Source organism: Eublepharis macularius, chromosome 1 (genome assembly GCF_028583425.1).
Source record: "Eublepharis macularius isolate TG4126 chromosome 1, MPM_Emac_v1.0, whole genome shotgun sequence".
Classification (NCBI taxonomy): Eukaryota; Metazoa; Chordata; class Lepidosauria; order Squamata; family Eublepharidae; genus Eublepharis; species Eublepharis macularius.
In genome coordinates this window covers 74,184,525-74,200,769 of record NC_072790.1, presented here as the reverse complement: position 1 = coordinate 74,200,769, position 16,245 = coordinate 74,184,525, and the positions used below count along the sequence as shown (strand labels likewise).

Here is a 16,245-nt window from a genome sequence, read left to right as displayed (position 1 = left end):
AGGAAAAACCTTCCTTCCCCCGGCGAGCACGCGCCTCGTAAAGGTCTTCTTTCTGTTGTGTCGGATCGCTGCTCCCACGGAGCAAAGAAGTTCGTTCCTTCCTGCAGAGCAGGGCCGAAAAAACTGAAGTAGCCTGGGAGCCCCTCCCCCTCAGGATCGCGTGTTTGTTCGACCCTGCTAAAGAGACGGAGGAGGAGCTACCCATCAGTCCTGACTGCCCCACTCCGGACCACTAGAGAAAAAAGGAACTTATTTTAGGTACCAGCCTATTTTCCAACAACTTCAGCAAGAGGCTCTTCTTTTGCTGAGTGTTCATTTTAAGAGTGCCTTATGGCTTTTAAATGCACTCTTCTCTGTCTAACCAAAGCAGATACATTTTTAAAAAACCTATACAAATGCAGATTAGAATCTCCTAAAATTCCTCAGAATCTGAGCTCATATTCAGTCTGAACAGAGGCTGTTTGAAGTTGCTGCTAATGCTTCTTCCCTGCAGATTTGGGTACACAAGCTGACATCACATGCTGAGCCCAGCTGTGCCTGAGCCACCAAGTTGATCTGTCTCTCTTATTACTCAGAGAGATGTAGGGGCAACCAATACATTTTGTATTGTAAACTGAACACTTGACAAATTTCAGGCCACAACAGTATTATGGCGAGTATAAATACTGAAAGACAAGGAGCCTTAAACTTGCTTTTACAGTTTCACCTTCTAAAACAAATAACCAAAACCAGATATGCTTTTTTCTCAGATGAGACAAATGTTTTCAGCATTTTTTAATCATATGACTATATGATTTCAAATTATAAATAACTACTTGCTAACCATCTCAGTTTGTGTTATTTGTCTTGTTATTTTTCACTTTTTCCTATTTTGTACTTTGTTCAAGCATGTGCAGTGGAATTAATTTGCCTGGACTGGTTTCTAGAACACAACCAAGGAGCCACATGATAGCCATACCAAGTGCTAGTCAGGAGTCAGCAAAACTAATTTCGTGACGCCCTTTTAAACCTGAGACTTGATCTTGTGTTACTAAAGTCCGTCAAACTTTAAATTACATATTAATGGACCTAAAATGTATCAGAAACCAAACTGAAGACATGGTTTACCCAGTCTTTTTCATAAGTCATAACAGATCTCTCTTCTTACATATTTTCTCATTTCAAAGTAAAAATAAAGACCTTTCAGAAAACTCTTGATTCACTGTTGGGGTTTTTTGCAAAATAAATTTGAAAAAATATTTGGGGATGCTTTCATTTTAATAGACCAGCTGGAATTTGGCCTGATCATGCTGTCACTGAACAGACTGGGAGTTGAGATTGGGTATGGGAGAGAAAAAAGTAGACTAAACACTCTTTTTTACCTGTGGATTTTCCTTTCTTAGAGACTCTCTAGAGAGGAGCATGCACTTTCCGGTTGTATGTATGTATATATTAGTTTGAGATGCAGATCCCTACAGGGAGTTCTAAACCTGTTAGTTTTATTTTTGTACATCCTAGATTATTATCTAAATCTGAACTTTCATCTCATTGTTACCAATGGCTGCCTGCCATAAACTGAATCTCTGTCTTCATTAAGTTGACTTGGAAAGCCTCATTTGGATTTTTTTTTGAGAGAGAGTGCTAAGTGCAGTACTACTTTTAGAGCAGTATGGGATACATGCCTTCTTAGACCAGCCAGACATATAGAAGACTTATGTGTACCACAAACAGTTCACAGGAGAGGGAAATTGGTGAAGAACTATCTGAACGCGTTCCACAAAAATCACAGTCATTTTCACAGAAGGCACAAGATGACACACTCTGCATCACTTCAGAGTTATAGCTTCTCACTGCTCTTCTTCCTGTTATGAAAGAAAGGTCAACAATGTTGCTAGGTTAATGATAATCCTATCCCAACAAATTTAAATTTCTTATTTTTCAAGCAGCATAATATATTAATTTACCACCAAAGCAAGTGTCTAAAATGCTGCATGTCTGACACAGCTAATCAAACCAAGGTCATAGGAATCCTGTGACGTATGACTATACAGGGCCCAGGATTTACTCTACAGTGATTTGGAGTGACGCACTATCCCCCAGCCAAAGGTTATACAACATGCTGTGCTGTAACACTAGAATCAGTTAATTTTTTTAAATTATCTGTTGCGATGGTTATATAAATCCAGGAATGTTTGGAATATTTTATTGATTCTATATTTTTCAATATCTACAAATATTACATAAGAGGAATAAATTATAAAAAGTGCTAAAGAATTCAGTTATGGCTACAGCATAAATGATATATTCTTTTGCAGTAGGCCTCACAAGATTTTTGCTCCAGCAGTGATCCAAGCTTTAGAACAAAGCAAAAGGAAAACATTTTAGACAAACTGCAATATGAGATATTTGCTGTGGTTTCAGCAAAGCTAAATATACCTCACATACAATGTATTTATTTTATTTTAAGTAAAAATGCCCTTCAGCAGATTTCTGAGTATTTCAGGGGAAATAGCTTTTAAAAATGCAACCAAGCTTTGTTTTAAAGCTGGAAAAATTCTAGGAAAAATAATCCAATTCACATAAAAACTTAGTTTTGAAGTCCTGTAAAAATTAAGCCGACGAAGTTCTATTACAATGTCTTTCAACCTGCTGGTTATAATTCAAACAAACAATTATATAAATGATGCTTTAAGTGATGATGAGAGCAGTTCTTGAAACAAAAATTTTCATACATTCTTCAAGAATTATCTTCTTCAATTAATCACAGACAACCAAGCTGCATCTATATTTTTCATAAGTATATTCTATTAATTGTACTTTGAAACTAGTGATGCCAAGAGAGGCACTATGTATAGATGATACGGAATCATTATGTTTAACTCTGAACAATGGTCCCAGAGTGTGGATCAAAACAATCTGCACCACTGGCCATGTACTGGGGGGCAGGGAGAGTCTATAAACATGGGATAGCCTTCAGGTTTACAGAAAAATCGGAATGGGAAATTGTAAAAAAAACACAAACACAAACTTGCATGGGGAAGGATGAGATCGCACCATTCTATGTTGCAATATCTCAGCTCCCATCATGAGGACTGCTTACCAGGAGATAGCTGGAGTAGTGGAGAAGGGAGGAGGTAGCAGCAGAAGAGAAGGTAGGAGGTGAACAAATGTGTCAAGCAGCAAGGACAGGAGAAGGAAGTAGCACTGGGTGAGTGAATTAGGCAGTTGCAATGGGGAATGGAGGAGGTACAGGCATTAAGTGAATGAACACGGCAGGAGGGAAGAGAGGGGAAGAGGCAAGGGCAAAGGGGAGAAAGGCAGTAGAGGGGAGAAAGAAGGAAAAGGAGAGAGTGGAGACCTGCAAGGGTTGGGATTTCTTCTTCCATGCAAATTCCTCATTAATTCCCACTTGTACTAGTTATTACAACAAAAGAAATTAGGAGTCATAATGCCCAGACTGGGCAAATGTCTCACTAAGCTCTGTGTGTGTGAGTCCCACCCACTGAGCATGCCTTTCTTGTCTCTAAGCTAGCTGGACATCTGTGCACAGATGTAACATTCATGTAGACCCAACACATGAAAATTATGGGCGCACACTCTAACTGCTCAACCATGATCTAAGAAGCAGCTGTTTATCTTGGGACTCTATATATTAGTTTTATAAAATTATTTTATTTATTATTTATTAACACAATCCATATCCCACTTCTCTGCCCTCATAAAGGCCATCAAGGTGGGCCCTCATAAGGGCCACCAACGTGAAACTTATGAATACTATACAGTCATTCATGTGCATCTTGGGAACCTGGAACTGGAACTGATGTGCCAGGTGGCAAGTTAAACACAATACTACTCTTCTACCGCACATTACATCGACCAACAAGAAGTCCATCCAAAGACTTGCCTGTCACCTTTTGAGTTTTAGGGCCATCAGATAATGCAGTATTATTAGATAAGGGAATGTTCCACGTGTATCTACCATGTCAAGAATACTGTCACACACTTCTTGTACCCCTGTTATCTCCTCCATATCCAAAACAGAGCTTTGTATTCTACTTCTAGGCAATGCACCAGCTACTCTCATTGGGAACTTGTGATCTGCCATGGCTGGGAATCAGAACATAGATGTGGAGATTCTGTTTTGAATGAGATACATCTATCTCCCATCCTCCTATAATGCCATGACTGAACATGCTCTATGAACCTAACATTGGAAAGCATAACCCATGTCATAACATAAACATAAGCAGTCCACAGCCAGTTCCAGAACTTCAACATGCCTAAGTCTTCCTCAGGTCTCTCATCCTTTCCAGTTTTATGGTCTAGAAGGTTCTTACCCATAATAATTACAAACATAAGCATTCCCCTGTCAAATGATTCCAAGTTACTCTGCCTACTCCTATCTTTGCTTTTCCCTGTCACTTATATTTTAGTACAGAATCTTGTGCATGCTCAAAATTTAAATATTTAAAATTTAAAAGGCAATTTACTTCATTTATACCTCAACTTTCTCCCCAATGGGGACCCAAAGTGGCTTACACTGGTCTCCTCCATTTTATCCCCACAATAAACCTGTGAGGTATCTGAGAGGCCTAAGGTCATCCAGCTGTGTGCTCTTCTTTCCTTGTTTTTTTTCTGTACCACCCTTGACATCAAAATACTATCACATCAGGAGCCATCTAAAAGATAATTATTTGTTTGGTAACTGAACAGATTCAACATTAGTTCTTTATTTTGGAATAGAAGAGATCAGATCCTTCAACTGGGATGGATCAAAAATATTCCACTGATTTATGCCACATACAACCAAAAAAACCCCTTGTGGATGATGCTGTTAATGAAATTAACATTATGTTTCTATTAATGCTTGTGCATCACATACAACCCTCTATTTAATGCTCTTTCTTAATTTAAAGAGCTCATTCCTCACTTGGTTGAACACAACTATGTATTTCAGCGGCAAATGCATGACAGAAAATGACTGGCACTTACTGGGTTCGTAGTAATCCACTACATTTACGGAAGCATCTTGAGTATTTGCAACTTTGAAATATCTCACAGTTGGAACATCCACACAAAACTCTGTTTTATTTAACTGGAAAATAAGAGAGAATGTTGATTGCATTGTCAGAGAGTAATACTAGATGACTGAATGTGCCACACACAGGTACACACAACACAAATATACAAACATTCCAGATACAGGGGAAAGATGCACAGAAACCCAGGGCTTACTTCCATTTTCTTCCTTGTGCACACAATGGGAACACACAATTCTCTTTTGATATGCTCGCTTAACTAGCAAAAAAATGTTTGGCAAATTTGAAGTAATACAAAAATGTAAGAAAATGAAATAATTGCTATTTTGACTACAGAAAGATGGCAACTCTTATGAAAATATTGATGCTTCACCAGTTCCAAAAACATTTAGCCTTTTTTTAAAAAAAAGATATGTGATGTGCATATTTCAGTCTAACATAGAATTATCACAAAGGGTAGAATTTTCCTCATATGTTGACTTACATGGTTCAAATATAAATGGACTTTGCCTTCTGCTTTCTCCACCTTCCTAATCATATCATCTGGTGGCACAAAAGCAGGTGACAGAGCGAAACCACTCAACAATCCAATTTCCATGAGAGCCATACCAGTCTTTGAAGATGTTCCAGTTCCCAAATATCTAAAAAGGGAGAAAGGAGAAGGGACTTTTTATATAAAAATAAAAACAATAAAAAGTTCTATTCTTAAAAACTTATGTAATAATGATGAAACTATGGCTTGGTTCAAAAACACTGACTGTGCCTCTCTGTTTGCATGGATGAAAGATGAAGACAAGAGAGTATGGATGTTCATGTGCAAATATTATTACAATATAACCTGTAGTGCTGCTGTATGAGTGTATGATATACACCTTTGACTGGAAGAATCATGAGAACTGTATGCATATGAAGCCACACAATGTGCATGCTATGTATACGCATAGTGGGGAGGAGAGTTGCACACTTCTCCACTGCTTTGCTTTCCCCGTCTCACCCACCCCCTCTAAACTAGCTGCCTCTTCTGGCCCCATATTGGAAAAATCAGACACCTGCTCTCTTTCTCTGTGTCTCAGTGGGAGGCAGTTGCAAATGGAAGGGGGACACAATCCAAGCAAGTGCTGGGAGGAGGCATGATGAAAAATTTAAAATTCCTATCATGTATTGTAACAGTCAGCCCAACCATGGTTACATTCCTGGCTGACCAGTGTGTGTGTGGGGGGTGGGGTGGGGGGTTCACAGTTCCAAAATCAGTGCAGTATTTCCCACAATCACTTCAGAGAGCAATTTTGCCCCAGAGAATATCTTTTTACCCTTCCTTCCTTTGCCAATCAGCAGCTTTTATTTATTTGTTGTTTGTTTGTTTACTTACTTACTTCATTTGTACCCTGTCTTCCCCCCTCCACAGGACCCAAAGTGGCTGTTTTATCCTCACAACAACCCTGGGAGGTAGGTTAGGCTGAGAGCGTGTGACTGGCCCAAGATCACCCAGTGAGCTTCCTTGGCAGAGTGGGGATTTGAACCTGGGTCTCCCAAATCCTAGTTCAACACTCTAACCACTGTAACCACAGTTTCCCCCTGATGCCCTGACTCCAGAGGCAATGGGATGGAGGGGGGTGTTGCTTTGGCTTATGCGTCTTAATGGTGTAAATATTTGTTTACTTCATTTATAGCCTAGTTTTTCCCTAAGGACCCACCACAGCTTATAACATGCCCCAATCCATTTTATCCTCACAATAACCCTATAAGGTATGTTAAAATCAATGCACTGAGTGGGAATAAAGAAGATTGGGGGGGGGGGATGACAATCCTTGATTTTTGTCCAGAGCCCAGCATCATTAAACCAACCCCTGTCTGGGGGATCTGTCTGCCAGCATTGCTGTGGAGTTAAGTACACGCAGCAGCATGGCCTGCCCCTTTCTCTGCCTCCTGCTCAGTGGGCTGCTTTGCCAACCCATGTGGTCCCCCCACACAGTTTTTATCAAGTGTGTCCAATATTCTGGTGAACCCAGCTGGCAGCCCTAGTGTTTGAACCAGCTCCAAGTTACCTGGGATAAGAAAAGATGAAATTGTGACTAAGGGCCAAACCAGACATGATGGTGTCCTCAGGGGTGCCATGAAGATGCCATTTTAGTGTGTCAGACTGAGGGGCTCTTGTTCCACCGCACCACTGCCTCATTACATGCCAAAATGGCTGTACACCCCCCCCCTCCACACACACACATATACACACAGGTGTTTCAGCACTTGCAAAGGCACAGGAGGGGAAACAACAGCTCCGTGTTGCAGACCTGATCAGGACTGGGCCGTCATAGCATTTTAAGGTCACTTTGAAAGAGTGCCATCATGTCTAGTTTAGCCCTAGGAATGGAACTAAAAATGTATTTCTTTCTCTAAATGCAATCCATTTTAAACATCATACCCTCTCTCACATCCCAAGGTTAGAAACATGCTCCAGCTATGCTAACTTGTAATCTTGGGGTCACCTATGGAGAAACATAGCACTGCAATCACTTGCAGGCTACAAAAAATTGGCAAATGCTTGTGTACTACATTCGTTTCCCTACGTTTGGAAAATATTAAGACACATACATTCATTAACTGATTGATCTGACCCAGATTTTTCCATTGCCACAACTTGCAATCAAGTATTTCTTCTGCTGTCTGTTTCTTCCTCCTATAAGGAAGAGACCAAGCCCAGACAGAATAAGAAAGGGCAGGTGGAAATGCGAAGAAGACAGTCTTGCTTCCTTGCCTGCTGGGGAGGCGAGATGAGATACTATATCAAAGCAGGAACTCCCTAGGGTTACACTAAGAACAGAGTAAGTTGTTTTCCAACCGATTATTGAGCAAAGTATTTATAACCACTGCCAATTTAATTAACAGTAGTTAAGACAATCTAGACAAAATCTTATTCTGTTATTTTCATACTAGCCCTTGTGAGGGCATGTGCTGCCCCAGCAGTGTTCCTATGCTCTGCAGTGGGCCGATTTCAGCCTCAAACGGGCCAAAAATGGGCCAGTGCAGAGCGCAGGAGCACTCCAGCCCATCAAACCACCCCAGCAGCGTTCTTAAGCTCCACATTGGCCCAATTCAGCCTCAAATGTGCAGAATTTGGGCCAGTGCAAAGCGCAGGAGCACTTTGGGCCCGTTGCACTGCCCTGGCAGCATTCCTGCGCTCTGCACCAGCCTGATTTGGCCTCAAACTGACAGAAGTTGGGCTGGTGCACAGCGCAGGAGCACTCCAGGGCCCGTTGCGCTGCCTTGGCAGTGTTCCTGCACTCTACACCAGCCTGATTCAGTCTCAAGTGGCCAGAAAACTGGCCAGTGCAGAGCACAGCAGCACTCCACAGCCTGTTGCGACACCACAGCCTGCTCAGGCGTGCTGAGGGCTGGGCCAGCATGGCAGGCCTCCCCAGTGCCTCAGTGGCTGTGGCAGCACAACCCTCTGGAGCCCCCAAGGAGGCTTACTGCCACAATGGAGAAAGCTGGTTCAGGAGTGTGGCCCTCCCCGCCAGTATGCCAGGTGGTCCCCTTCCCCTGACTGCTGCGGAACCTTGGGAGGGGCACGCTGACCCTCCCACCCCCTCCTGTATTGGCGACAACTCTTTAACCTCGCACAAGGCCAGAATGCACTTGCACGGGGATAAAAAGTGAGTTGTTACCAATACGGTTTGCCTTTTATATAGTAGGATGGCTTACTGACAACTAACTTTTAATGGAATCCACCTCCTTGGTAATAAGAATCAAGAGGAAGAAACACTATACAAGGAACCAGTCAAGCAATAATGTTCCAAAACTTTAAAATGCAGCTTGTCTACCAAGTGGTAGTCCTTGAAATGGTACTTCAGCCAACGGAGTTCCATTTTGTTTACTGACTGGATGATGACAACATCCATGCTTGTTGGAACAAATGTGGTTTCCTGAACACACTGCTGTCTTGTAGTTCTTTCAGTTGGTGGAATAAGTCAAGCAGCAATAAATCCACTGGAAATATAGTTAATTAATGGTCCTATCAAATAACACCTCTGATAATTTTCATAATTGAACTAAATGACAAATTCATTTAATAAAGCCTTGAGGGTTTTCCTCCTCTCTCAGTCTCCAATGATCACTCATGAAAGCACTCCCACCGCACTGCAACCTCAGAACATTTTAGATACCTGAAAACCATGCCAACACACAACTAGACTAAGAAAATATATTTGTGCCTTTTTATTTTATATGAGAACATTAAAGTACTTTCTGATGAAGGGATCTCTGCAAATAGGTGACAGAAGTATATTGTTTGGCACGGATGGTAAACCACCACTGTTTCCTTGGAAAGAAGAGTGCCCCTGATCTGTATTTTGAATGCCTGACAGTAGTTCAAAGTAATTGAATAAAACTATTCCTTTTTATGCAAGGGCAATTTGCAAGTGGGGAAGACTCACTTTTCAAAGCAGTGCTCACAGGCCTGGCAGCAGGGCTGATTAAATACAGATATGGCTTTGAAAGAAGTTCAGCACAACCGCTGACTGTGGTTGGCTCATCAGATTAGACACAAATAAAACCATCTGTGGGATGAAGCACCAGGCCAAAGTAGCTGCTATTGAAAACAAATAACTGAGCTGGAATGGTATGTAATTATGTCTGTGTTATAATCACAGATGAGAGGAGAGCTGATAGCCATCAAAGTACAATTATTTTCTACAAAAAGTTTGGGTTTGGATATCACTGAACGGTGCAAAGTCCTGTTTCCCCCTGTCCCTATGAAGGCTGCAATAAGAATGGCTTGTGGGTGCCTCCGAGATTTCCCTCCAGACCCATCTCTTCTGTGGGGACTCAGATGTAGAACCTCAGGCCAGCAGCTCCAGAGTCCTGCTCTATGCACTAAATGAGCTTCCTGCTTTCCAGGAGAGCTGCTGACTCAGTCTCATCTGCATCATTGTGCCCTTCTAAGGTAGCAAGTAAAGGAAACACATCTTGCCAATAAGAGCTCCTAAAGGATTTAGTCTGGAGGTAGAAAACTGCTGCCTCCAGGCTGGTCCATTCAGTTTGAAAACTGCCTATAGTCTGAAGACTGCGCTTATCCTATTGGTACTGGTTCTTGACCTCTGCCTTTTGGATCTCACACCTTGCCTCTGCACTTGTCTGTCTAGCGGATTCTGATAGACTGCCTGACCTGAACCGCACTCCACAGACCTCCCTCTGGCCCAACCCTGAGATTGTTTTGGCAGCACTATATGAACCTCTGTTCCCCTCGCTACCTGATCTTTGGTTTCATTTCATTCCTACCCAGCATGCATCTCAGCATGTATAAGGAACAGGAGAATAAGCCTTGGACATCTCTGACTAAGCAGAGCAAAGGTGAATTGAACGGTGATATGGGAGACAGCACAGAATTGGCCTGGTACACTGAGTAATCTAATAAGGTAGGGAGAACAAAGCTCTGCATCCCTGCATTATACAAAGCTCTGCATTATACATGAGAACTACACTTGGATTGAGCCCTACATTATGTTCTTTATTTAATTCACCCTCACCACAGCCATATAAAGAAAGCCATAAAAACACCTATTTTACAGCTGGGAAATTGTGTTTCAGTAGGAGACGTTTCCCCAGAGATTCTCAGGCAACAATTCTAATGACACTTTCCCCACTGAACAACATAAGACTTATTTCTGAGTACACATGCTTAGAATTGCTCCCTTAATGGCTTTCTGACTGATGCAGAATTTGATCAGGGTCTCTCAAATCCCATTCTAACAGCCCAACAGATTGGGCTGCATTTTAATTATGTGCAGGGATTTTTAACGGTGTATATTTATTATACATTGGTTTTTAACCTGCTGTTGGATGCTTATGACACTTTATATTCTTGCAGTTTCTATTGTTTTGTTAGTTGCCTTAAGTCTGAGGAGATAAGGCAGGGTATAAATATTCTAAAATAAGGGTGATCAGGGTGGACGTGGCAAATATAATAGGGTTCAAAGAAAAACCAGGAAAGCAAAGTACACAACTTACACGCATAGCCTTCAGTGCAAGTAAAGCAAGCAAGAGAATTGTCATGGTAAAATTTAAAAAGTTGTTTGACATGACAGAAACTTGCAACTTTATCCTAAACACACCAAAGCAGAAGTTTACCCTCAAATTTGGTAAGACTACAGCCTTGGTGGGATAACCTTTAACTGAATTATTTTGTTTCTAAATTTGTATATATTACTTACCTGATCAAATCTATTACTTCAAAGTTTTATTATATATGTAATATCTGATCCCTTTTAAACCACATTATTCAGAGGAAAGGTCTACGTGATGATACAAAAAACTTGTGTCTGTCTCACGTGTTATAAAAATTCTATTTAAAAAGAAGAGGAGTGGTGATTTCACATACATTTCTTACCTAGTGCAAACATTCAAAGTTACGTGGTTTATATCTTTTTTGTCATCCTTCACAAGAACATCCAAGTCAAAGGCTTCTTGACTCTGTGTCGATCTGATACCATTATGTGGATTTTTCACATTGTATACAATATTGAGCTACAAGAGTGTCAACATAAAAAAATGGCAGAATGAACAGAGTACATATAATGCAATAATCTTGGATCGTACAGTCAAAACTCTAACAAAAATGCAAGGGTACCAGATACATCATCAATATCACGCTACTTTGAATAATGACCACATCTGTAATTTCTGTGAATTCTAAGAAATGTCTTTACAAGCTACCATTTTGTTGATGGTTTGCATTTACTGTTGCATCATGTTTTTGATTTTTGAGAGTGGCATAAAATAAAACTTCTACACCCAGGAAAATAACAGTACTGCAAATATCCATTCATCCAATAATGGACAAAGATCATTAGCAGAAACTGTTCTGTTCTCACATCCAAAAAGGTAGCTAATCACACGTTTGATTTAATGCACATACGTGCCATCGGGTAGCCCTGGAGCACAGTGGTGTCTCTGTTGGTGTTCCATATTAGAACGTCTCTGAAAGTTCATTCTTTTTAAATTTTAACCTCGTTCATTATTCCTTAATTTTTCCTGTGCTTTACTTTCCTGTGCTTTGTACACACTGGTAATACAGACAGCAATCCTATGCATGCCTTCTTAGAAGAAAGTCTCATTTTATTCAGTGTGTTTATTCAGAAATGTATTCTTTAGATGGGACTGAAAATGCACAAGAGACAAATGCCAGTGTGAACTACACACTCACGTATACATTTAATTGTGGCTGCTTTATCTTGCCATTTCAAAGTTCATTTCAAGTTCAAAGCTGACATAGCTGCTTGAGATGTCCTGTCATGAAGAACTACTGACAGAGAACTAGCACCTTTTTTAAGGAAACCATGACCTTCAAGGAACAGAACTCAGAAGATGAACCCTAATTGGGAAGGATGACCACCCAGAAGGAGGCAGAGCCTGAACTAGCTGTTTGAGGTGTATTCCAGGCCATATTTCATGAAAACAGCTGGTTTACATTGAAACATGCTTCGATCAAATGAATTAACAAGTTATTGTGACATTCTGCCCGGCAGAGGGCAGTGACAAACTGTCAAAACATGGCCATCTTCATACCTTGGCTGCAGGTTTCGTTTCTTACATGGCAAAACAAAATAAAGGTGAAACTGCCAACAAATCAAGGCTGCCTCCATGAAATTGCCCTCCCTCACCACTATCTTCTAAAGTTCAACACTACAGATCTTAGCAATCATGGTTAGGATCTTACCAGTTGGTTCCAAAGTCAGAAGGGCACTGCCACCCTTTGGAAAGAGGGTGGTGTTTTCCACCAATTCTCTCTCTCTCTGCAGGCCCCCACTTTGACCCCTGTGCTGTTTCTGCAAATCCACATTTGTGGAGGCATTTTAAAGTCCCAGAAGTAAAAAAAACACCAGCCCTTTGTTTATGGTACTTCAAGGTTTAGCAAGCTGAATACATAAATCTATTAATAAAATATGAGAATAAAGACAACGACGGCAGAGCATGCCACTCTTCCTGAAATGCTAATGCATCCAAAATTACCAGTCCAACTCAAAACAAATGCATCAACATCCCAAAAGAATCAAGTCAAATGTGATTTTTCCTTATTAGAGGCATGCTGTGAATTTGGTCAAATCAAGCTGGAAACAAATCAGTAATTTGTCATCACGCACATACTGCTGCTTTAGTATCTGCCAAGAAAAGCAAAACGGTAAGAATTTACCAGTAACACAAGAACATCTGAAGCAACAAACTGAATGTCCCCTTAAGAAGACTGGAAGGTCTATTGTTTACTTTTCCATTCCTTCTTGACCTTGGACAAAAAGAAGTCAGTGCAAAACAAAACAAAAAAAACCCAGTTCACTGAGGGGTGCCTTAAAGATACCTTACCTCGTTAGAGTACCTGGACAAGGCTAGAAAGTCTTGTTTGTACTCTCCTACGAACAAACTCAACCAAGATTTGCTTTCACAAGCTGACAGTTACATCAATTCAGTTCTTCGGACACATCTGAATGGTGGTTTCAAAGGTGGGGGGTGGATATGCAGCCAACGTGCAAGGTAATAGCCGCCATTTTGTTTTGCTTTCATGTAACTGTGTGCATGAACAGTATCTATACCAAATGTTTCCACAGCTAAAACCTCCAGGAGATGAGGAAGTCTATCTGAGTGTGACACAGAATCAGGGAGGCCAGGGTGTTTGCAGGACCCCTCCCCCCAATACATGACTACAGAGATCTGTGGAGAAAATCAGTAAGAGATGTCATTGCAAAGAGAAGCTGGGAAGACACTCCAGCTGCAAACCCCCTACTTGCTAAGCAAATACTGCAGCACAAGCCTCCATAACAAAAAAGATGCAGCACAGACCTCTACAGCCTCACTGCAATGTACTGAATCCTCTCCTCCCCCTCTCTACCTCGTCTGAATACTTCTCCAATCATGACACGAAGAATAAATCTGGATAACCAAATAGTTAGGGGGTTTAGCATAAAGTAAAACAGGATTTGGATCTATCTATCATGCACAGGGAGCTCTGTTTAATATAAAGGTTCAAAGTTCATTATGTGTGATCACTCACCTTCATCTACAAGGGGTAAACAGCTCTTTCTAAAGTCCCTCAAGAGGAAACACTGATACTCTCAAGGTATGAGTTTTTACGCTTTAAAACACCAGTTTTCATGCTCCATGCTAGCATTTAAAAGGAGCTCAGATGTGTGTGTGTGTGTAAACATACACATACCATAAATACATCCCTTTAAAACTCGCAGGAAAACAGGATTATCTTGCCCAACTTGAAAGGCTTTCCCCATCTTTTTGTCACCCCACTGGCATTGTTAGAGGTGTTAGATAGAAGTACTTCAAACACCCTGACAGCAGGTATCAGACTTCCTGTTGCTATCATATGGGAGTCGTAAATCAAAGCCCACCCCAAAATTCATATTACATAAGGGTTCACTTCAGACCAATTATGATCTCATATCCAATTGGCCTTGAGCCACGTACAAGATGCCCATATTAATTAGGCACATTTGTATGAAGGATCATTTATACACGTATAAAGGTATCCTCAAAAGGAACCATTGTTGGAAGTTTTTCCTAAGAAGCCCTCCCCCCCACCCCGAAAGTTCGTTTTCCCAAGGAAGTTTTTGACTCACTTGGATTATTTCTCCATTGGTTATTTCTTTTTCTTGGACTTTCCCCCCCTACATATCTCTTTCTTAAAACTCTGTCTCTCTTGTTCCTTTGCAAACTTTTTAGACTAAGTGAAGTAACTTCTTGCTGTGAGGTAACTTCTTGCTTTGTTCGTTATTAAGCCGCTTGTTTCTTCCCCTCCTCATTCTCCCTCTCTAACACCATCCTTTACACTCTCAGCACTTACTTTTTCTCCTAACACCAGCTTTCTACCTTAACTCTTAATCTATTTTTTCTCCAGCGAGCTTACCTGTTACTTTAATCACCTCTAAGCAGTTCTACCTGTTTGAATCTTATCTGTTTTCACCTTTTTCAAAGCATCCCATGCTCCTTCCCTATCTTGAACCAGAGATGCTAAGCTTTCTTTTCTGTACTGTTCTATGACCAGTGGGATTATTTCATCAAAGGATCATGGATGCAGGCTTCCCATCAACTCTTCAGGAAAGGTCTTATGATCTTATTCTTGCATCCATATTTATACAAACAGCCACTAAAATACAAAACTTTGATCCACAAATATCCAGGCTCAGTTCTTTGTCATATGACAGAAACTATCCTACTCTGTTTCATGGAATGCATTCAAATTCATGTCCCAGTCTTTGCTTATATCTTCTTCATCATATTTTTCTTACTTTTTGCATTAGTAACTGTGCCTTTGATGTTGTACATATGCTGACTAAGCAAAGGTGATTACATCTGCCCCAATAAATGGGAAACTGTATTTTTGATTTTCAGTATTGCTGTGGAGTATTGTCATTGCATTTATTATTATTCCTGGTTATGTCTATTTTGAGCTAGTAAACATTAATTAATTAAGCCTCAAGTATTGTCTTTGAAGTTAGCTAGATGAAGTTAACTTTTCATAGCACCGAGTGTATCTGTGAAGAGACATGAGATGTTTTTTTATGGTTTAAGTTCCCACCCATTGGACCTTGGTATACATAGAAATATAGTGCCCCTGTGGTATTGTGTTTTCAGTTTGGATGCGCTCAGAGAGATGCCTCTAGAGGCCAGGGCAAACCAGGGCAACCATCTGGGTAACAAACACACCACTATCTCTTCCTAGCTTACATTTAATGGTGACTTTTATCCAGAAAATCAAATCAAGTCACACACACACACAGCACTTTTTACACATCGGTTATGTACATTCCACACATTTTCTCTCAAGGCTGTTCTTCTCATACATAATGTACATCACCCAGGCTTTTAGCTGGGGGTTCCTGATTTTTAATTCATTTTACAGTCTGCTTCTAGCCTGATGACTATTTCATAACAACTGTTTCAGGCTACTGGTTGTTGTTTATGCTATTTTTAATCCCTGGCTTGCTCTTATGGCTTATTTTTTTTCTTCTTTATTATTTATTTTATTGCCATTGCTTTTATGGTTTTATTGTGTAGTTTTATGTTATGAGCCACCTCAAGTAGATCTCTGGAGAGGCACCAAATAAGTTTTTTTAAATAAATAAAGCATTTAGAAGCATAATAATTTGATTCTGGAAGAATATTTCCTCCAGCCAGTGCACAAAATCCCTTTATGGCAGGATTTCTTCAGTGCCATGGGAATCTACTGGAG

The 16,245-nt window shown here is 40.6% G+C and overlaps 1 protein-coding gene across 1 annotated transcript in view; it reads right to left on the bottom strand.

The window, feature by feature from the left end:
• Positions 1-213: 213 nt before the first annotated feature.
• The window catches only part of CD109 (CD109 molecule), a 124,585-nt gene continuing 108,553 nt past the window's right edge, over positions 214-16,245 (bottom strand). Inside the window, exons 30-33 of the mRNA XM_054993118.1 lie at positions 11,401-11,537; positions 5,503-5,659; positions 4,972-5,074; positions 214-1,841 (exon numbers count right to left, since the gene is read on the bottom strand). Coding sequence (XP_054849093.1) covers positions 1,666-1,841; positions 4,972-5,074; positions 5,503-5,659; positions 11,401-11,537 — 573 coding nt within the window. The 3' untranslated portion in view covers positions 214-1,665. The remainder of the gene's footprint in view (positions 1,842-4,971; positions 5,075-5,502; positions 5,660-11,400; positions 11,538-16,245) is intronic.